Source organism: Miniopterus natalensis, chromosome 2 (assembly GCF_054644295.1).
Source record: "Miniopterus natalensis isolate mMinNat1 chromosome 2, mMinNat1.hap1, whole genome shotgun sequence".
Lineage (NCBI taxonomy): Eukaryota > Metazoa > Chordata > Mammalia > Chiroptera > Miniopteridae > Miniopterus > Miniopterus natalensis.
This window is the reverse complement of record NC_142082.1, coordinates 82,564,234-82,587,978: the sequence shown is the minus strand read 5'-3', so window position 1 is coordinate 82,587,978 and position 23,745 is coordinate 82,564,234. Positions and strand designations below refer to the sequence as shown.

General features: G+C 36.8%; 1 protein-coding gene across 3 annotated transcripts in view; it reads right to left on the bottom strand.

Annotated features, from left to right (window-relative positions):
* Positions 1-23,745, bottom strand: part of MIPEP (mitochondrial intermediate peptidase) — a 186,045-nt gene that overhangs the window by 132,005 nt on the left and 30,295 nt on the right. For all 3 annotated transcript variants that reach the window (XM_016199506.2, XM_087814364.1, XM_087814366.1), the window contains 3 exons: positions 16,662-16,710; positions 14,787-14,847; positions 9,688-9,740 (listed from right to left, as the gene is read on the bottom strand). In XM_016199506.2, the coding sequence (XP_016054992.2) occupies positions 9,688-9,740; positions 14,787-14,847; positions 16,662-16,710 (163 nt within the window). The remainder of the gene's footprint in view (positions 1-9,687; positions 9,741-14,786; positions 14,848-16,661; positions 16,711-23,745) is intronic.

The window sequence follows — 23,745 nt, the reverse complement described above, 5'->3', positions numbered from 1 at the left end:
AGTAGCGATTATCAGGTCAACTGGCTGCAGTACAGCAGTGCTTGTGTTCAAGTAACCTTTATTTTACTTAATAATAGGCCCAAAGCCATTCACATAACTTTTATTACAGTATATTGTTATAACTGTTCTATTTTATTATTACTTATTGTTGTTAATCTCTTAGTGTGACTAATTTATAAATTAAAATTTATCATAGGTATGTATGTACCTAAAAAACATAGTAGATACAAAATTTGCTATTATCCAAGGTTTCAGGCATCTATGGGGTAGTGGTGTCTTGGAACGTATCCCCTTGGATAAGGAGGAACTAATGTAATAAAGTCATTTATAACAAATATTTGTTACATGGAAGTTAAGTACTAGAGGAAGCACTATTACTTGTATTCCCAAGAAAATATTTCCCAAAATACTTTCTTGAGTGAGAGAAGAGAGAGAGGGGAGCTACTGATAATACTTGGGGAGTTAGAGGCCTGAGTTCATTCCTAAGGCTGCATAATAGCAAACAAGACGACTGAGAAGTGCCCATTCAGAGGAGAGAACCCAAGAGAAAATAGGTGGGTGATGAAAAGGTGAAGAACAGAAAGTTGAGGATGTGTAATGAAGAAAAAAATTTTAAATACAGGAAATGGTAGGCAATATCACAAACTGCAGAGGTTAGGAGTGTATAACACTAAAATAAGTTACTAAATTTTATGGTTGTGAGGTGGCTGAGAATTCTGAAAGACTAGTCTAAGAGACTTATAAGCTATAAATCAGACTAAAGTGATTAGAAGGAAGAAGGATCCAGGCTACTGTTGGGGAAGATTTGGCAAGAAAAAAAAATGAGAGAGGACTACAATCTCTCCAAGGGTTATGAGAGGGGTCATTATTTGTGTTTTATGATACAGGATATCTTAGCTCCTTTGCAGGAAAAGAGGAAGAAGTTAATAGGAAGGAAGAGACTAATCATACATTATAAAGTTAGAGTCGACTAAGCAAGGCCTGTAATGGTTTGAGATAGTATTATACTTGCGCAGTGTTTTTGAAGTGCAAAACACTTTCACATAAAGAATCTTTCATAGTCCATAATTCTGTGAGAAAGGTAGAGCACAAATTATTACTTAATTTTACTTGAGGAAGCCGAGGCTCAAAGAGGCTCATGACAGTGCAAAGCAGTATAGGAGAAAGAGCCCTGCATTTAAATAAAAAATCTTGGCCCTGGCTGGTGTGGCTCAGTGGTTATAGTGCCCTGCACCGAAGGGTGGCAAGTTCAATTCCCAGTCAAGGGCACCTACCTGGGTTGCACGTTTGATTCCCAGACCCAGTCAGGAGGGAGGCAACCAATCGATGTGTCTCTCACATCGATGTTTCTCTCTCTCTCTCTCTCCCGCCCTCCGTCTCTTCCACTCTCTCTAAAAATCAATGGGAAAAATATCCTCTGGTGAGGATTAACAATAACAACAACAAAAAATCCTGCCTCTCTCTTACTCTTTCTGTGCTTTGAATAAGTTACTTGGCCTGTTGGGGCCTCAATTTTCTCACCAGGAAAAGGGATAATACTTCTTGGGCTCCACTCATTATCAGATAAATGTATACAAAGAAGCTGGCATGGTGCCTGGAGAAAAGCAGGCACTTCATAAATTATAGCAGCTCTGTCAAGAAGCTTGAGCCCACACAGTCAACATTCACTAATCACCTACTATGTGCCTGATCGCTCCTGGATATAAAATACAGGAACCTTAAAGAATGGTTCACCAATGATAAGGGACTTAAGAGTAGTGCACAAAGGGCCTGGGAACAATGTTGAGGCTGTGGTTAATTCCACCTGCCAGAAAGTTGAGGATGGGAATATAAGGATCAGCAAGAGATACAAGGAGGAGGGGTCATCTGAGGCGGACATTGAAAGATGAGTTCCTTGGTTGAGGGGGAAGGGTATCCTAGAAAAAAGAGCACCAGCAAATGCTTACAGTCATAAAAGCAAATAGGGCCTACAAGCTCAATCAAACAAAGATCACCTTATACCTTACTCAGCCACCTCAAAAGCAAGAAAGATCACAGACACCTGCATGCTCCTTCACATCCTCAGTCACCCTCACAAATGAGAGGCAATTCCCTTCCTGAAGAACAGCCAGAATGGGAAAAGGTACAGAGAGGCTGCAAGAGATTCAAAAGCTTGAAGTTATGGCCAGCAGTTACAGCGCAGGCGTGAGGCACCCTGAGGAACAGTCCCTTATGACACGCCAGCCAGGAGGCAGCAGCCTGATCCCGTGGGCCCCCTGCCTTTGAACTCAGCTGACATCTTCAACACAGTGGGAATACATAGGACGTTTCAGTGGTCACAGATCACTGAGCCCCATGAAGATGCTAGCCAGTGGCCATCCGAGCTCAGGACATGGCTGTTCCCCCTGCCTTGTCAGAGCTGAGTGCAGGGACAATCTTCACATCCTGTGCTCCACATGAAAAGCCCAGGCCTGCAGCAACAGCACCAGACTCTGCAAAGTTTGCCCGTGAATACCTGCCTGCAGCTCCTTCATCCACAACTTCATTTGCACAGATACTACATATAAAAATTTTTCCCTCTATCATCTAGAGAACCCAAAACAATAAAAAAGCACTACAGGCAACATGTAAAACCTTATAGTATTTCAGAGCCATAGCCCAACATAAACGGTAAAATTTAAGTGTATTTTCAGAATTTAGTTTCATTGCTATCCCTTTCATTGCCTCAAACTGTTTTATAGTTTCACAAGAGTTTTCTTACTATTTTTTGTAAATATGTTCCACTGATTTGAAATAGGAGTCCTTTGATTACTCTATCTCAGAAAGAAATAGGAAGGAAATTGCTTTTATCCACCACTGTTGCTAAAAGAAGTTTAATAAATGCTGTGCTAGGTGTTCTGGTAAAAAAATATGTTACAAATGGGTTTACAAATTTTCAATGTCAAAGAAATTGATATATTTTAATCAACCTGGTAAAATGGTATAAATTAGGTCTTTCTTATTAAAAACAATAGAGCTTAACAATATTTCAAAATCATCAGAAATACTAATTCATTGAAATAAGTACAGAAATAGTCAAAGAAAGATTTTTAACTGAAGAATTCTTCATTTGTTGTAATTTGAGGTGTGTTTTTTTTAATCAATGTATCACTGTACGAGCCAGACTTATATTTCAATCTCTGATGCACCTGGAATTGAGGTAAAGAACTTGGACACTACTTCCAAAAATCTTGGCAATGAACTTAGTGAAAATTTAAAACACAATTAAGTAGAGTCAAAGAAACTACAGATAAACAGTCTTATCACAGTCTACTCAATAAGTTAGAGTAAGTGTGAGAGAGGAACATGTGTACCAAGTGGCAGATACTTACAGAGGCTCATTGCAAAATGCAAAGCCAGCCTGCCAGAGGATATGTGTGGTTAGGGAAAATACAGATTAGAAAAAAGCAGCATATGTGACAACATTGCCAGAGAAACTGTTTTTAACTTTATCAAAATAAAATGGGGAAAAAAATGTTTTTGGCATCAGGAATGATTATCTAAGCATGATTATAAAATGATAGTTGGGTGACATTTTGAAATATTTAGTCTGAAAAGCCACAGGGAGAGCTACTGTTTTATCTGATTAAATAAAGGTAAGGGAACATTAAAAAAACTAAATGATGCTAAAAACCTGTTTACCTTTTGGGTAATTACATTGTATTGAAAATAAAGATCTTTTTTCCTCTCTGTTTTGTAAAAAATCAGCAATTGCCAGTTAATTTCTATTTTGACCTCTGAAGTTAGAGGCAAGGAAACTGCTCCACTCAAACTCCCTGGCAATGAGAAAATAATTTTCCTGAATAGTTAGATCAGTTACATAGTTCATGAGGAACTGGAATTAACATAAATCAAAACTAAAGTTAACAAATATAGTGCAATTTCATCATCACCTTAGAGGAGTAGGAGAGTGAATCAGCAGGCCTGACTTTAGGGAGAAAGGATGATACTATTACACTTGATGTGGCACTAGGTTACAGAACCCTCATCACACAGGCTTGAGTCAAATCTCAGGATAGCAGTGAGACCTCTACTTATAACAGTATCTCATTCAGCCTCTTGAATTGTATCAATATGTGAGATTAAATACCCATAGCTGAAATACAAACAGTAAAACAGAAAAACCAAAAATAATGAGAAGGGGGAGGGGTATAACATCAGCTTATAGAAATTATGGGAACAGAGGAACCAGCAAAATGACACTACAAGAAAGCAACCAGATAAATTCCAGAGGTTTGGAAATTCTGTAGGAGAAACAGTCAGATCTTGTCAACAAGCTGGTAACATTAAAAAGGTGGGCGTGGAGCATGGGCATGAGCTCTAGAGTAAGAGGCTCAGGAGACAGAAACGGCAAGTGAAACATGTAGGTCTTGTTTTGATCTTGGTTCCAACAAGCCTACTGGGTAAAAACAGATTTGATATTATCAAGGAAATATGAATATAGACTGAATATTAGATGATGCCAACAAATTGCTGTAAACTTAATTAGGTAATAATGGTACTGAAGTTATGTAAGAAAGTATTCACATTTTTAGAGATACATAATAAGTATTTAAGAGTGCAATGATATGAGGTCTAGGTTGTGTACTTTAAAATACTTTAGTAATAAGGAAAGAAGGAAGAAATAAAGAGACAAAAAAAGATGAAGCAAATTTGGCAAAATATTGATAATTATTGTATCTGAAAGATGAATGTATGGAGGTTACTTATTCTTTCTATTTGTTTATTTTGAATGTTATCATAATAAAGGTTATTTTTTTAAAAATTGAAAGCACCAAGCTCACTATACACATACTAACAAATAGAGTATAAATTTCATATATCAAACAGAAGTCTTTATTTTTTTTTTAATCCTCACCTGAGGATATGTTTTGTTTCTTTATTGGTCTAAAAGACAGAAACATTGACGTAAGAAACAATGATTGGTTGCCTCTCATACGTGCCCTGACCCGGGACTGAACTTGCAACAGAGGCTTATGCCTGACCGGGAATTGAACCTGAAACCTTTTGGTGTACAGGACGATGCTCCAACCAACTGAACCACCTGGCCAGGACAGAAGTCTCTGTTCTTTTGAAATGCTACAATACCATCCTTCTGTGAGAGTTCAATGTTTTTTGAATAGTTTAAAATACAAAAATGTCCTGTTGCATTATGTGAATGCTCTTGAGATTTTGAGAATATACCTAAGCAAGGAATAGGCAATACTGAATTCTACTTCCCAATGATATCTTTATACAAAAATAGCACCACAATAAAAAAACATGATTCACTGAAAGTCATTATTGGCAGAAAAGAAATAAAGTCTCCAAGCATTAAAAACAAGAACCACACACTGGAAGAAGACATTAAACAACTTTAAAATGGTTACCCCTGGGCACAGAGGCATGGAGGATGGCTATGAGCAAGAACAGGATGAGATCAAAACTTCTCAATGTGAATACTTTTGAATGTGCTTTTGATTTTCTGAACCATGTTAATTTACTGCCTATTCAAAAACAAAATTTTATTTTTAATCCTCAACCAAAGATATGTTTCATTGATTTGAGAGAGAGAGAGAGAGAGAGAGACATCGATATGAGAGAGAAACATCAACTGGATGCCCCAACTGGGTAACCCGCAACCTAGGTATGTGCCCTGACCCGGAATTGAACCTGAAACCTTTTGGTGTATGGGGCAATGCTCCAAAAGAGGAAACAGACAACTTAAGTTTAAATAAAATAATTTCAATATATTTTATAATTTAAAGACTTGCTTTTACTTTTCCATGAAGAATCTACCACTATAACTTGAAAAAGATAAAAATTAGCTGCTCTTTAAGATTTACCAATCAGAGTAGCTCCACAATGACCAATCAGGACACATGATTCCAACCAATTAGGACAGTGCTATTTAGACCAATCAAGTTGTGCAAAGTTGGTTCCCTTATTTGCATAAAAATGGACCAATCAGAGACCAGGGCAGGTACTTCATCTAGGAGGCAAGGGAGCCTACTTTTGGAGGCTGTTTCCCAGGTTTGTAAACTTGGGAAATAAAGTTTGTAAACTTCACCCAGATAAAGTTTCTCCTTTTACCTCACCTCAGATTGGGGACAACTGACCACACTGGATCAGCTGCAGCAACCTTTTGTGGACACAACCAATATGTATTTACTGAAAGCCCAAAATGTGTATTCCGTATTTAACTGCAAACAAACTTTGTTCTTAAGAGCTTTAAGATATGGTTTAGAAGATACATTTAAAAGAATGACAAAAAGAACATATAATTAGGTCAACTGTGTAGCACACAGGCTGTAAGCATGGTGAAAGCAGGAGTTGCACAGGCCAGTTCAGACCTGGAGGCTTCTTACACTCTCGGCAAAATTTCATAGGAAAGCCAGCGAAGGAGGGCAAAGGAAACCTTACTAGCCACCAGATACAGGCTCTTCTGAGACAGAAAGGACCTGGGAGAGGGACAGAGAGTTTAGTTTGGCTTATATAAGTCGTGGAGGGAGAGGAGTTATGGGAGAGAAGAGGAAGGACAGGCTATCCACAACAAATAACTGTGTGTTTATGTATTTATTGTTAAAGAAGAGTGGGCTGTGATCAGATCCCAGAAGGCCTTGAGTGACAACTCCAATTTTATTTTGAAGGCAGTAGTGATCCTACAACCCTGAAAAGGGAAGAAGGGTCCAAAAGTGAGCTGTCCTGCCAGCCACACAGGGTTCCTCCACCCTGGACACAGTGATGCTGGGAAACACTGGCAGGATGGATTTTCCTGATTCAGTATCCTTAATCTATCATCTAAAGCTTTTCTGATGAGCATTCGACAACTAATTCGATAGATACACTCATTACATTTTAGATCAGTATTTCCTTAGAGAAGCTTTAAAGGAGAACTGGCCTCCCCTTTGAAAGGTTTTTGAGAACACTTAAAAAGCATCTTTTAGAGTGGACCATTCTCTAGAAGAATGTCCACAGATGGCCAAATCCATATAATAATGTTATTTTAGTACTCTTAATACAAACGTTATTTTATTTAATCCTGACCTATGAAGTAAGGACTATGATAACCCTCATTTTATATATAACCTTGCTAAGAAACTTAGGATAAATAACTTTCTAAAGATTTTGTGTAGCTAATTTAGTGGTGGAACCAGGATTTGCCCAGGCTCCTGACTTCAGGAAACATGCTCCTGGCCACACTGTCCTGCTGCCTCGGGGGTTCCCATTCTTTCAAGTAGCCCATTTGGACAATAAAACCTCATCTATGTGGTTGGTGTAAAAGAGTGAGAACTCCCAACTTAATTGGGGACTGAGGGACTTTATGTCAGCAACATAAAGACTTTCCAATGTTATATTTTTTATAGAAATGGAGAAGCGGCAGTCACTACCCTTTATTCAATAGCTTTTGTTTAAGGTCAGTATCAAACTGCACAGGGATCTTATCCCCCTAATACATCTCCTTTAAATTCCAATTGATTATATCTTTCCAAATCTTCCAATATTCACACGTAACTTCCATAGAACAACCATTTGGGCATGCTATACTTACAGAATACAGTTAAATGACAAAAATATTACTTAAATTTAAGGCTTCGGCATTAATTTAGAGAATTGTGGGGGACATGATGCGGACAAATACCACATAAAAATCACACAGCAAAAACTTAGAAAGAAACAAATATATTGAACATATTACTTTTCAATGTCAAAAATAAAAAATATATATTAATATGGAAAGCATTATAAAAAAAATTTAGTATTCCTTTATGCTACATCTTAACAGGCCAATCAGTAAAGTCAAATCTTTCTTTGAAAGAATTTTAAAAGACAAATTATATTTTTGTGCAACTATAGGGAGCAGGATCTGCAGTTTTGCAGTCATAAAACATATTAGTGAAACAGTACCTTCTGTTAAGCTATAGTATATTCTAAGTACTCACTGTTTATCATAATCAAATTATTACAGATTTTAAATAACAGTTTATGTGCCTTCATAGAAAAGATGACATGCTGAATTTGAGATAATATATAAAAAGTAGTATTTGATGGCTCAGCCGGGAAGGCTCAGTGGTTGAGCATAGACTTATGAACAAGGAGGTCATGGTTTGATTCCCTATCAGGGCACCTGCCCAGGTTGTAGACTTGATTCCCAGTGGGGGGCGTGCAGGAGGCAGCCAACCGATGACTCTCATTGATGTTTCTCTCTCTCTCTCCCTCTCCCCCTCTCTCTCTGAAATCAATGAAAACATATTTTTAAAAAAATAGCATTTGATGAAATATTAGTACTGCTTATGAGACAACTGTGCTTTGTCAGTAAACTGATTTGAGGAACAGAGATATAATAAAGAACCCAAAGAGGGGAAGATAAATAAAAATTAAATGGGTGAACTTTTCAACAATATTTGATGTTAAAGCACCTCTTCCTGCTGGTGCAGAAAAGAACATATAAAGTTATTGTTTTCTGTTTTATGACAAATGTCAAAAGAAATCATTAAAATAAAGTCTAAGTTTATTGAGTATTATTTAGTATTTAATGTTTGAATAATACATAGTAATAAAAACATTTTGAAGTTTAATATCAATCAAATAAATATATTATCATGATATATGCCAACATGTTTTAATGAGGAAAAAGACACAAAACTTTTATTTTCTTCCATTACCTAAATCAATCTTAACTACCTTAGTTAAACTGCATACCTCAAAAATTAACTGTAAGAGAAAAATGTTAGGGCTGGCTGGGTGACTCAGCTGGTTGGAGTGCTGTCCCATGCACCATAAGATTGAAGGTTTGATTCCAGGTCAGGGTACATACCTAGGTTGTGTGTTTGACCCCCCATTGGGGTGCATAAGGGAGGCAACTGATCAATGTTTCTCTCTCATATCTATGTCTCCCCCGCCCAACCGTCTCTCTCTCTGAATTCAATAAAACATATCCTCGGGTGGGGATTAAAACAAAAAGAAACAGAAAAATGTTAACAATTTGTTAGAGGGTAGGATTCTAAGAGTTTTTAAAAATTTCTATTGTGCATATAAAGTTACTTGGGACATAAACATTTTTAAATGTGTTCACTTTGAACAGAACTCCATATTTACTGGGTTTACATGCAAATATAAAAATGACAGAAATAGGGAATTTTTAGGGGAAAAATATCTACAACTCTATCACAATAAAAAAAACAGGAGAATTCAGCAGCCAAAGGAATACTTCAATCAACTTAAGTTTCCTAATTCTTTATTTCATTTATATCCTTCCAGATGTGCCAATGTGTTGATAATATGTTCAAATAAAAATGAAAAAACGTAAAAAAATCACACAGCACCATGCCAAGTATCACTTTATTCCTTCATTGGTCCAACAAATATTTGCTGAGCACCTACCCTCCACCACAAATGGGATACAACAGGGTTCTAGCAAAGTCCCAGCCCTCCAAATGCTCAAAGTCTAGAAAGAGAACCTGGAAGCTACACCCAGGAAGAGAGGGGCCAGATTCTAGACACTATGGGGAGATATTTTAAAGTCTTAAACAAGGAAAATGTGGGCAGATACTGACCATGCCAGCAGAGGGACTGAACTGGAGAAGAGAGAGGTTTGTAACGTGGGCAACTGAGTGAGGAAAGTAGTTGCAAAATTAATGTGCAAAGTGATCAATAAATATTAATTTCTTTCTTCCTTCTCAAACTTACCTTTCTGCACGAATCACACCACTGTAGTAGGGGGGATCCCAAGGCATTAATTCCTACAATGAAAAATTCATCATTATGAAAGCTATTGACTATTTCACAGTTTTTATCAATAACTTAGCTAGTTTACAAAGTGTAAACCTGTAATTATATCAGAAAAGTTCTATAAAACCCTAAAAATTCGTGACTTGGAAGGAAATACCTGTCTCTTTATTTTAACTTTCTTGTAATCAATGAATAAAGAGTTATAAATAAGGCATAATCTCAGAATTTGGGGAAAAGGTAAACCAATGTCATTTTAAAATGTAAACTAATGAAAGTCGACATTAATAGATTAAATTAGCCATGTTGAAATTTCTCCCAAAATGTAACCCATGTACTAATCCATAACACATAATGCAGGTAAGATTAGTGTACTAAAGGTAAGATTAGGTTCTTTACAAACCTAAGCAAGAAGCTTAGGGTAGATCCCAAAAATGAAAGCAACAATTTAAAATGTAACTAAAGCAGAATTAACTCTAATCGTGGCAAAGAAAATATGTCATAGAGAAATATTGTAATAACGTTGTTTTTGACAACTGGTACAGAACAATGAAAGACAAGCTTGAATCCCTAAAGGATCATCCTCCCAACAAACTGTACAGGTGACAAAAGAATGGTTAAGAGACAGGGCTGTGAAGTCAGACTGCTTAGGTTCAAGACTTTGATCCACACTAGTTTTAAGACTTGGAAAAGTTGTTTCTGCACACTGATGCTTTCCTGTTTTCCTCCTATGTGACCGGATCTAACCAGGAGCGAAACCTGAGCCCACCTCCTGCAACTCTCCCACTCCCTCACTCCACGCTGGCCACACTGGCCTCCTCACTGATCTCTGGTCACGCAGGGCAGCCTCCTGCCTCAGGCCTCTGAACTTGCTGGTTCTTTCATAGAATGCCCTCCTCCATGCGGTCTCCATGGCATACTCCTCAACTCTTCCAATTTTCTGCTCAAGTGTCCACTTATTGACAATACATATAAAAGAGCAACTGCTGCCCCCTTTTCTCTGCATTATTTTTCCTATAGCCTTTGTTTATTTCATATTTTTATTAAACATTTTTAATGTTGACATTATTGATGTCTCCCCTTCCCCTTTTTTGCCCCCCCTCCACACACACCCACTTCTGCCTCCCTTGGCCTTCACCACACTATTGTCTGTGACCAGTCTGTTCTATGTATCTATGCTGCCAGTTCCATTTCGTTCATTGGTTTATTTTGTTCGTTAGATTCCACATATTAGTGCAATCATAAGGTATTTGTCTTCCTCTGACTGGCATATTTCACTTAGCATAATACTCTCCAGGGCCATCCATGCTGTTGCAAAGGGCAAGAGTTCCTTTGTTTTCACAGCCACGTAGTATTCCATTGTGTAAATGTACCACTGCTTTTTTATCCACTCATCTACTGATGGGCATTTGGGCTGTTTCCAGATCTTGGCTATTGTATATAAGGCTGCTATGAACATAGGGATGCAGATATTCTTTCTGATTGGTGTTCTGAGATTCTTAGGATATATTCCTAGAAGTGGGATTGCTGGGTCAAAAGGCAGTTCCATTTTTAATTTTTTGAGGAAACTCCATAGTTTTCCATAATAGCTGTAGCAGTCTGCATTTCCACTAGCAGAGTACTAGCATTCCCTTTTCTCCACATCCTTGTCAGTACTTGCTTTTTGTTGATTGATGGTAACCATTCCAGCAGGTGTGAGGTGATACCTCACTGTCATTTTAATTTGCATGTCTCTTTATGATTAGTGACCTCGAGCATATTTTCATATGTCTATTGGCCATCTGTATGTCCTCTTTAGAAAATTGTCTATTCAGGTCCTTTGTCCATTTTTTAATTGGACTGTTTGTCTTCCTGGTGTTGAGTTGTATAAATTATATATATATATAATTTTGGAAATTAACCCCTAATTGGATGTATCACTGGTGAATACGTTCTCCCATACGGTGGGTTCTCCTTTCATTTCTTGATGGTTTTTTTTGCTGTGCAGATGCTTTTCAGCTTGATGTAGTCCCATTTGTTCATCTTTTCCTGAGTTTCCCTAGCCCTCAGAAACACACTGGCAAAACAGTACTGCGAGAGATGTCTGAGATTTTACTGTCTATGTTTTCTTCCAGGAATTTTATGGTTTCGTGACTTACATTTAAGTCTTTTATCCATTTTGAATTTATTCTTGTGTATGGTGTAAGTTGTTGGTCTAGTTTCATTTTTTTGCATGTCCCTGTCCAATTTCCCCAATGGCATTTATTAAGAGACGATCCTTACTCCATTGTATGCTCTTGCCTCCTCTGTCAAATATTAATTGACCTTAAAGGCCTGGGTTGATTTCTGGGATCTCTGTTCTGTTCCACTGGTCTATATGCCAGTTCTTATGCCACTACCAGGATGTTCTGATTACAATGGCCTTGTAGTATAGTTTGATATCCAGTACTGTGATACCTCCAACTTTGTTCCTCTTTCTCATGATTGCTGTGGCTATTTGGGATCTTTTTTGGTTCCATATAAATTTCTGGAATATTTTTTTTCTAGATCTGTGAAACATGCCATTGGTATTTTAACAGGAATTGTGTTGAATCTATAGATTGCTTTGGGTAGTATGAACATTTTAATAATGTTAGTTCTTCCTATCCATGAACATGGTGTATGCTTCTACTTATTTATATCTTCCTTAATTTCTTTCTTCAATGTCATACCTATAGCTTTTATATCACCATATGGCACAGCACATTTTACTTATTTTTTCATGTGTTTATTTTGCTTTCTTCCCCTAGAATGAAGCTTCACGAGGGCAGGGAACTTGTGTGCATTTTTCCCTATTATATCCTGGTGGTACTCTGAACACTGCCTGATAGTATTCATCCAATAGCTATTTGCTGACTTGAGTTAACAGCACGTCACAAACAGGATTGCTTAATGCACTTAAACTATTAAATAGAACAGCTGGCATTGAATAAGAGCTCCATAAATGTTAGCATCTATCCTTATTACCATTATCCTTCAAATTTCACTTTAGATATTATCTCCTTGAATAACAAGGTTTTTTTCTCATATTCTATGATCATATGTCTATCACTGATGTACACCAATGTAAGATATTTGTAGGTTTATCTTCTTTCTTCCCATGAGCTTGTGAATGTCAGGGACAGCATTCCTGGAACTCTAGTCCCTGAGTGTTCCGTTCCTGGCACATATTTCCTCCAACAGGTGATCATTTACTGTATGCTAGATGCCAGAGTACAGGCTCTAATTATACCAAAAAAAAAAAAAAAAATCAGACATGATCCCTGTGACAAGGGGCCAATGAAGTTGCAGGCAGTAGAAAGATAATTGAGTCAACAATTTGAGAGCACTGAAACAAATGGTATATCGTGTCTATGATGTTGTATCATGTAACACAGAGCCTAGGGGAGAGGTATTTTAAAAACAATGGAATCAGGAAATATTTGATGGTGAGTTAAGTTTTGAAGAATAGGAGCACTAAGTCAAGATGAGAAAGGGGGAAAGGCATTCTGTGTATGATATTTGTGAATTATTGGAAGCTAACTACCACAGTTGCTGGCATATAAATATCAGTTAGAATTAAAGAATAGCAAAGGAACGGAAAGGAAAGCAAAGCTAAAGTAAGCAAACAAAGTGCAAGAGCACCACACAGGTAGAGAACAAAAGGACACTAATTTGGCTGATAGGGGCAGCAGAAGATAAGGCTAGAGAAGCAGGTAGGGTCAAAATCACCAAGGGCTTGGTGGGAAAAGCTAAGAAATCAGAAAACAAATCTAACAATTACATGGAGCGACTGAAAAATGTTAAACAAGACAGTGATTATATCAGGTATGCTTTTTAGAAAAATCCCTCTGCTGGTAATTAATTAATTAGTTAATTAACTTGTATATTTCAAAGAGGTGCTGAGTACTTACTCTGTGTCTAACACTGAGCTAGGCACATTGCTAAGCACTCAGAATCCAGGATAGCTTTGAGAGGATCCAGACAAAAGGCTAGAAAGCCAGTTTGGCAACAATCTGGGTGAGAAGAAGTAATAATGACCTCAACCAGGTCTGTGGCAATGAGCATGAAGAGGAGGGAACATGGAGTTCTAAAGAAGGTAGAATCTATAGGACTTGATAACTGATTATAAGGGGGTGGGGCAAAGTTACTTGGAGGGCTTTTTGAAACACAGACTGTGGGACTTAAGACTCAGTGGGCCTCATACGGGGCTTGAGAATTTGTACTTCTAACAAGTTCCCAGGTGATGCTACTGCTTCTGGTCCAGAGAACACACTTTGAGAACCACTGGTCTAAAGTTAAGTCCAGGTTCCGCCTCGAGTGGGACCATTCACCAAACTAGGACTTTGTGAGAAGGTGGGCATTTAACAAATGTCTGCCAAATAACCTTCAATGGCTATATAAAATGTTTAAGGAGAATAGTTTCAAGTAATATTAGCTTTTAATATATTAGCTTTTAGCAAGACATTTTATTTTTTCTGTTTCTATATTCATCAAAGTAAATTCTGACCCATTATGTAGTTTCTTAAGTGGATTTGCCTACAGAGTGAAAGTGCACACATGACTAGTTACTTTGCTAGATACAGCTCCTACCATAAATTAAGAAACTGACATGCTACTCTAGAAATAGGTGAATTTAATAGCATTAATCTCTTTCTGAGTGGTTGCAGCTGGGAAGCTGATAAAAAAGCACCTACAGAATGGCACAGACAATCCCAGCAATCCTGTAGCTCCCTCAAACAATATGAGAAGCAGGGCCCTAATACCTGGAATCCCATCACTCTCAGGGTACCCCAATCACTTGGCCAGTATTCTGTGTATATGCATGCACATATATATTATGTCAACTAACCAACAAAGATATACTGGATTTCCTGGAAATGTCAGACTCATAGACATATGGATCAAATATTTCAATGCCTTTATTCACCAAAACCAAGGATCAGAAATAAAGCAATATACACCTTCAGCATATCACAAGAAAGCTCTAGATTCAAATGATAATGACCTCAACCGAAAGACAGTTTATGTTATAATAAAAATGTTCCAACATAGTTACTTACAGAATTTTGAGGATTTAGTTTCATTTTCATTCCTCGCATCATCTCAAAATCTTTTATAGTTCTGTAAAAAGGTTTGTCATTAATTGATAGAACAGAATTTTAGTAATTATATGATAAAAACTAGTTTGCATATGTTACATTCCAATATTCATGATTAAACTGGAAGTAATTTGTTGTGCAAATATAAACAAACCAGTATCAATCCCAATTTTACACGTTAGAAGTAAATGATGGCAATTTCTGTCTTAAAAAAGCATTCTGACAGATACATGTCTTGAAAGTACTAAAGCTTGGAAAAATTAGCAATATAACAGAAACATACAAAGTATTAATCTGCACAAACTTTAAATCACTACTTTTTGCTATTCCTTAAAAAGGTAAGAAACTAACATGTTACTTTCTATATATGTTAAAGAATATTAACAGAGTATATTTAAGATTACTATTTATAATTTTTCCCCTATAGAAAAACACTCGGTGGACAATAATCAAATGCACGCTTAATAATATGTGGAATATGAAGTTTCTGTTAGAATTAACTCCTATAATATAACTAAAAACCTGAGGATGTTTGCTCAAAATACAATCTAAGCTACATGTAAGTGGAGAAAGAATACTAACACTTAATCAACAAAGCAAAGTGGAATAAATTCTCAAGTAACTGCATAATTAATGCTTCCTCTTCATTATATCAAAGTCATAGTGGTTTACTGGATTAATAGAAAAGTTTAGAATTTATAAATAGAATCCAAATTAGAGAGGATTAGGTTCTAAGGCATGAGTTTATAATAGAAAATGGACATTTGAGCTAAAATTTAACATGTCAGTGTAGTCAAAAAGGCAAACAAAATTTTAGACAGCATTATAAGAATGAAATGAGAGAAGATGACCCTCTTTCTTTTTATTAAATGTATAGGGGTAACATTGGTTAATGAAATTATGTATGTTTCAAGTGTACAATTCTATGATATATCATCTGTATATTGCATTGTGTGTTTGCTACCCAAAGTCAAATCTCCTTCCATCACCATATATTTGACCTTCTTTACCCTTTACTACTTCCCCTAAGCTCCTCTCCCTCTGGCAATCTCTATACTGTTGTCTGGGTCTATGAATTTTTGTCTGTTTGTCTTGTTTGTTCATTTGTTTATTTTACTTTTATATCCCACATATGAGCGAAATCATATGGTTCTTGACTTTTTCCAGAACATCACCCTGTTTTACAAACCATGACAAGCTGCTTCCTGGAATCCTAGGTATCTGATGCATATTGGAGTTCTACCCCACAACAAAGCACTAGAAGAGTGCTAGTGAAGGACAAGTGACACGATCAAAAAGAATGGGCATCAGGAAGAAGGGAAGGCATGAATATAACAAAGGGACTCACTGTAGAGAGTAAAACACTTCAGCTTGAAATTACAAATGGTGAAGCACAGCATTCTTAAAATACACAAAATCAAAATACAGATCAATTTACCACATCTGTGGGCTGCCAATATTTAGGCCAAAATAAGAAAAATATTATTTTCTAAACTTGTTATAAAATGATGGTACAAACTAAAATATATAGTTTCAAAAACATTTGAAAATTTTTAAAGTTACACATCAATGATTTCCTAAAGACAAATAATGAATCAGAGGCAACGGCCTAAGTTTTCAAGGTTGTCACCTTAGAAGACAACTATGTGCTTTCAAAGTACAGTATATCCCATAGTTCATTTAATCTCTTGCTCAACAGTCCATAGATCTGACCAATATTCCAACACTTCCATTCTTAATAAGTCACTTCCTAATTTTTTATAAATCAAGTCTTTAAAAAACACACACAAAAAAACCCAAATAATATGTATTCTAAGGAGCAGAATAAAAACTAACCTTTCTGAAAGCTTGTCAGATAGTTTCTCAAGGAACTCCATGACAGTCTCTAAAAATAAAATTCAAAAGAAAATATCTTTAACTACATAAGAAAATGAACATACCTGTTAAAATTATAATGTGATCATTTTTATACTATGCCCTTAAAGTGATGATTTTCAAAGAGGAAGCACAGCTGCAACATATTCTAGGCACATAATAAATATTTCTACATCATAATTATCTCTTTATCAGAAAAACAAATTCAACTGACATAGTAATAATCCAAAGCCTTAGATTATACCCTAAATGAAAAGAGTTAATAGGAAGCTAAAGAAAAAAAAATTAAATTTCAAAGTGTTTCTATCTATTCATATGTGTATAAAAAAAAAGTTACTAAGACATGTCTAATTTTTTGTTTTGTTTTAAAAAGCCAAACCAGCTCAGGCTATTCATCTGTATTTTTGAATTTAGCACTTTTTGCCATTCATTTATGTGTATAGAGCTTTTATATGTATTTTAGAGTTTGCCACAAACACAGTTTTTATTTTTTCCAGATAACCTTTTATATGGTTTTTAAGTTTCTGCCCACTTCAATGTAAGTTATCTCCTTTCTGAGTAAAATAAAAGGCTGAGAAAAGAATGGCAGTTAACCTACACTAAGAAGCCATTAGGTTTCTTGCCACTGTCACTACTAAGTACAAGCCTTGTATACAGTAATCCTATAAACTCTGCCTCATGTACCATGTTAGATGATACTAAGAGTTTAAGAAAAAAACCTGTCATTTAGTTTAAAATAAAATTTCATTTTTGGGTATCACACCAGCTGCCATAGAAAACTGCTTTCAAATACATCTCTGTATATACTTTTTGTTTCTAAATAACATTTTTTAAATTAACTTTCACCCATTTTGTTTTTCTAACTATCTTATATGTGAAAAAAATCTAACTCAATTAATCTAACTAGAAATTTATGCTAGTAAAAATATTAAGTTTGAAAGCCCTGAAAATAAATGCCTCACTGGAAAATTATTTCCTGTCACATGAGTGCCCACCTTAACCTCTGTCTACCCTCATTCTACCCTCCTCTCCTTTCTGCTGAAAGTTTACTATCCCTCAAGTGCCTATCTCAAGTTTCATGTCCCTCTTGAAACGTTCAACAGCCACATAACCATCTGAGAAATTTCCTAAATTCCTAAAATCCTATGGCATTGTTTTGTCTATACTACTCATTTGGCACCTAAAAGACACTGACCTGGGTTATTTACCTTTTTATGTATATACCTAGCTCCCCAACAAAATTTTAAATCCTTGGAGTACACAGGTCACATCCTATGTGACTAATGTGCAAAACCGTTTAACTCCAAACATACCAGGTTGTCAAACTAACCACTTAGTGATGGAGATTTGCTGGTAATGATAATAGGCATTCTGTGGCAAGTCCAGCGCCCTCCAATAGGTACTACTCAAGCCAAAGGTTAATCCCCAGCCTTCTTCAGCTTTGACCTGCCCTCGGTATTTGAATCAGCTGACCACTCTGCTACTTAAGACACTGCTTTCTTTTTGCTTCTGGGACCCTATGTTCGCTTTCCTCCTTTCTGACTGCTCCTTCTTTGTGGCCTTTACTGTGTGGCCTTTCTTTGTGACCTCTTAGGCTTGGAGGGTCCCAGACCTCAGTCCATGGACTTTGTATTTTCATTAAATGCACTCACTCCATTGGCAATCTCATACAGTATCATGACTTTAAATAAAGCCCCACATTTATATCTCCATCTTAGAACTCTCTCCTTAACTCCAGAGTTATATATCTAACTGCATACTCAACACTGTCACTTGAACACCAATCTGCATCTCAAACTTAGCTTGAACCAAACCAAGCTCCTAGTCCTCCACATCTTAATTAACAGCTCATTCTGTTTTTCCAGTTGCTGAGGTCAAAAACCTTAACTCTCCCTTCAGAATACTATATATCCAGAACTCTGACTACGTTTTACCGCCTTCATGGCCACTATCACCTTGTTCAAGCTGAAACCCTCCGCATCATGATTACTGCAAAATAGCTTCTAAATGGTCTCTCTTCCACCCTTGCCTGACTGCAGTCTATTTTAACATCAGCAATACATGACTTAATATTAAAATTTAAGTGAGATCATCTTACTTCTGTGCTCAAAACCCTCCAAGGACTTCCCATCTCACTGGAGGAAAAGTCCTACTTAATACAGCCCTTAGTTATGCCTGCTTTCACCTCTTACCTCACTCCCCTTCCTTTACTCCATTTCAGCCACTTTGCCCTGTTTGATTTTTCAAACATGTCAGGTACTCTTTTGCCTTTAGACCTCTGCACTTGCTATGCCTCCATATGGAATCTTCTTCCCCTAATGAGGCACAGACTTATTCTTGTACCTCCTTCATGACTGTGCTTATGTTTGGTTCACAGCAAGCCCTTCCCTGATAACTGTTTAAAATGGCAGCACCAACCCCTACATGTGCACATTCCTTATCCCCTTCCCTATTCAGTTTTATCTATGACTTATATTAACTAATAACGTATTCTTCACCAATTTTTTTTTATCTTATCTGTCTCCTTTTACATGAATGTAAAATGCACAAGGGCAGGAATTTCCATCTGTTTTACACACTAATTTATTTTTCTGCCTAGAATAATATCTGACATACAGTAAGAACTCAGTAGATAGGGCACTAGGTCTCAAGCAGCCAACAGGCTTGAGACTATATACACGGGTGGGAAAACATAGGTTTGCAGTTGTGAGTATGCAAAAGTTTATTCTTGTATTACTATTTATCAATTACTGTATTATTTTCCATGCGAACAACTGTACACTTACTTTTGCCCACCCCTGTATTTAGAGTATGGGCTTAGGTTTCAGCTCCGCTACTTTTTAGCAACATAGCCTAACCTTAGATTCCCTATCTGTGAAATGGATACAAACACCTTCTCCACAAGGCTGTAGATGTAGTGAATGAAATAACAGCCTAGAATAAGCACTGATTAACATTATAACTATGTATAAATAACATAATATAGTATATAAAATAATAATCATATATTATAAGAATCTGGTGAAAATAGCAACTAAAGAAAAACACACAAAATGATATTATCTATTTAAGAGCTAAGTTATGTGAAACAAATTGTGTTTTAAGGTTTTGGGGACAAGGGAGTCCAAGGGAAGTGAAAAAGTTTAACAGGCTTCAATAATGAGGAAGGTTTTGTGCTGAGCACTGAAAAACTTAGGATTTTAACAGATTGGGAAGTGGGAAATGTTCCCATGAAGGAAACATAAGCAAAAGAATGAGTGTGACGTACATACGGCCTAACAGACAGCCTTGACAAAGCAAGAAAAATGGCCTTTACATAAGAGCGAGAAACAAGATAGAGTGGATTTAAGAAAACTTTGGAGAAGATATGAGCATGCCAGAGAAAGGGATAAACTGAAATAAAGACAGGACAGAATAAGAATGTGATCTTCTGCTCACAGAGTTTTTACTTCCAGTGTTCTCTCCCTCCATGAATGGCATGTGTATCCAGGTGCACAACCAGAAACTATGAGAATCCATCACACTGTCTCCTCCTCCCCTCAACCCATCACCAAGTCTTGTAAATTCAGCCTCCAAAGCATATCTTGTATCTGAACCACCATCACAACCACCCTTATCCTGACTCAATCTCAACTGTAACTGTAATTTAATAAATGCCTTTGAAAAAACTTAGTATATACATTTATACTATATTTCAAAACATTTTCTCTTATATATTATAAATCAAAGAACTCAGAGGAGTATAAGGCAAGTTTATTGCAAACCCAAGGAAAGATGCTTTTCCCTTACCCAGAACAAAACTTCTCAAGTAGTACTCTTCTCTCTGAGAGTTTATAGGACTAAGTGTTTCTATAAGACCTACCCTACATTTATCCTTGAGTTCAGCAGAAATATTGATCTTCTACCTCTTCCACACTAATTCTTATTATTTGGATAAATGGAGCACAGAAAGTAGTTAAAATGAAAGTTAAATTTAAATAAAAACAATTTAAATTGGCATCAATAAAAATTTAAGTATGATTTACTCTTAACATGCACATGAAATAAAATACCTTGGACTGAATATATTCTGAATTATTAACTCTTTAAAAATTGTTGCTATCTGAAGATGTAGAAAATCTTAATAAATGGGTCTCTGAGTATATTAAAAATAGAAAACTAATTTTATAGCTATTTAAAATCAGAAGTTCAGGCCTCTGGTACAAGAAGACCCTGAACTCACCTCCTCCCAGGGACACAACAAATTTACACCTACAGACAAATTCCTCTAAAGAAAACTAAGGGCTGAGACCGAATAGCTTCTGCACAACAAATGAGAGAGAGACCACATGGAAATGGGTAGGAGAAATGGAGGCAGTGTACCACGGAAATTATCATCAAACATCAACTTGCAGTAGGGAAAGATCACTGAGGGGCCTACTCACAAACTTGGCAGCCCTGGGGCACACTGAAAAAAACTGGTTTAAAGGGCTCCTAGACTATATGGGAAGGAAATCCATTTACTAATCCTAGAGTCTCTGCCACAGGGATGTAACTGGGGAACTCTCTCTGGTGTCACCGGCACTGGAGAACACCATTGGTGGCCCTTCCCCTCTAATGAATGGCAAGAGAGTGATCCAGGCACTCTAGCCAGCCTGCCAAGACTATCTCAGTACACTCCAGGTCCCAGGCCAACACCAGCTCTGAGACCTACCCAAGAAACACCCCGTGGCTCCTCCCCCACTCAAACTATATCTCCAGCCTATGTGGTTTACCTCCAGCATATCTAGCAGACCATGCCTGCTTTAGCTACAGATCTAGGCCTCAGTGTGGCTTGTCCCCAAGGCTACCCTTGTCCTGAGCCCACTCCAACTGCAACTCCAAATGGCCTCCCAGTATGGATTGGCCCCAAACTCTCCACAAGTTGCACCCACCCTAGCTACAACTCTAGGTCCTGCTAAGGCTTGTCGCTAGGACTCCCCAATCCTGAGCCCACTCCAACCACAGTCAGTCTACCAAGGGGCCTTGGTGAGGCTTGCCCCAGGGACTAGACCTCCAACTGGCCTGCCATGGCAGCCTATGTGGGGCTTGCCCCCAGACGCTCTATAGCCCACACCCACCCACTCCAGGCTCAGCTCCAGCTGGCATGCCAAAGAAACCAGGCACATACATTCTACAGAGGGGAAACAACATCAGGAAGGGGAGAGGCTGCTGTTCCACCTAAGTAATAAAAACAAACAAAGAGAGACTGCCAAAATGACGAAACAAAGAAATAGGTTTGAAATGGAAGAACAGAACAAAAACGACAAAAAAAGAACTAAATAAAAAGGAGATAAGCAATCTACCAAAAAGAGCTCAAAACACTGTTATAAGATGATCAGTGACTGCAGGTGAAGAAAGGTGAACTCAGTGAGAACTTCAACAAAGAGATATGAAATATCAGCAAGAGCCAACATAAGAACTAAAAAATACAGTAACTGAAGTTTTAAAAAAAATACACTAGAGGAAATCAACAGCAGATCAGTTGAAGCAGAAGAATGAGTCAGCAAGCTGACAGACAAGGTAATGGAAATCATCCAATTGCAGGGAAAAACCAAAAAGGATAGTTTAAGGTATCTCTGGGACAACATCAGGGTACCAACATTTGCATCATAGGTCCAAGAAGGAGAAGAAGAAAGAAAGGGGCACAAAATACTTAAAACCTGGTGAAGAAAATAGATATCCAAGTATAGGAAATGCACGAAACTTATCTTTTACAAGATAAACCCAAAGCGGTCTATACCAAGACACATAATTAAAATGCAAAAAGTTAAAGATAAAAAGAAAATCTTTAAATCAGCAAGAGAAAGGCAGCTAGTTTAGAAAAAGGGATTCCCTCATAAGAATATCAGTTACTTTTGCAGCAGAAACTTTGCCAAAAGAGAATGGCACCACATATTCAACACAATGAAAGTAGAAAATCTACATTTAAGAATACTCTACCCAGCAAACTACCATTCAGAATAAAGAAGAGATAAAGAATTTCCTAGACAAGCAAAAGCTAAAGAAGTTCATTACTACTAAGAGAGCTTCACAAGAAATGTTAAAAGGACAAAAACAAAAAAATAAAAACGTCACTTGTAAAGGCAAACATTTAATAAACATAATGGATCAAACAATTTATAGAGATAGTATACACGGTAAAAGACATAAGAAGTAAGAACATGTTACTACAGTAACAAATTAAGGGACACACACACACACAAATAAAACCATAAAATATGATGTCAAAAACATAAACATGGCAGGGAATGTTAAAAAAATATAGTGTTTTAAGTGCAAACTTAAAGGACCAACAATTTAAAACAGACCGCTATAAACATAGCTTGTTATATGTGAATCTTATGGTAACCATAAACCAAAAAACCCTTTAATACATACGTGTAAAAAATAAAGAAAAAGGAACCCCCCAAAAAAACTAAACTAAGTTACCAATGTACAAGAAAGGAAGAAAGAAACATAGAATGACAAGAACGATCAGAAAACAATAAAATGACAATAGGTACATACCTATCCATAACTATAAATGTAAACAGGCTAAATGCTCCAATCAAAAGATATAGGGTGACTGAATAGAATAAAAAACAACAACGGTGTCTATGCATATGCTGCCTACAAGAGTCACTTCAGATCAAAAGACAAAGACTCGAAGTGAAGGGATGAAAAAATATACTTCATGCCAATGGAAACAAAAAGAAAGCTAGGACTGATACTTAGAGCAGAATTTAAAACAAAGGCTGTAAAAGGAGAGACAAAGAAGGAAACTACATATGATAAAGGGATCAACCCAACAAGAAGATATAACACTTGTAACATCTAGGCATCCAAAACAGGAGTACCTAATTATATAAAGCAAATATTAACAGACACAAAGGTAGAGATCGACAGTATTACAATAGTAGAGGACTTTAACACCCCACTTTGATAAAAGACTAGATCAATCAGACAGAATATCAACAAGGAAACAGCGGCCTTAATCAACATATTAGATCAGGTTACCTTAATAGATATTTATATAGAACATTCC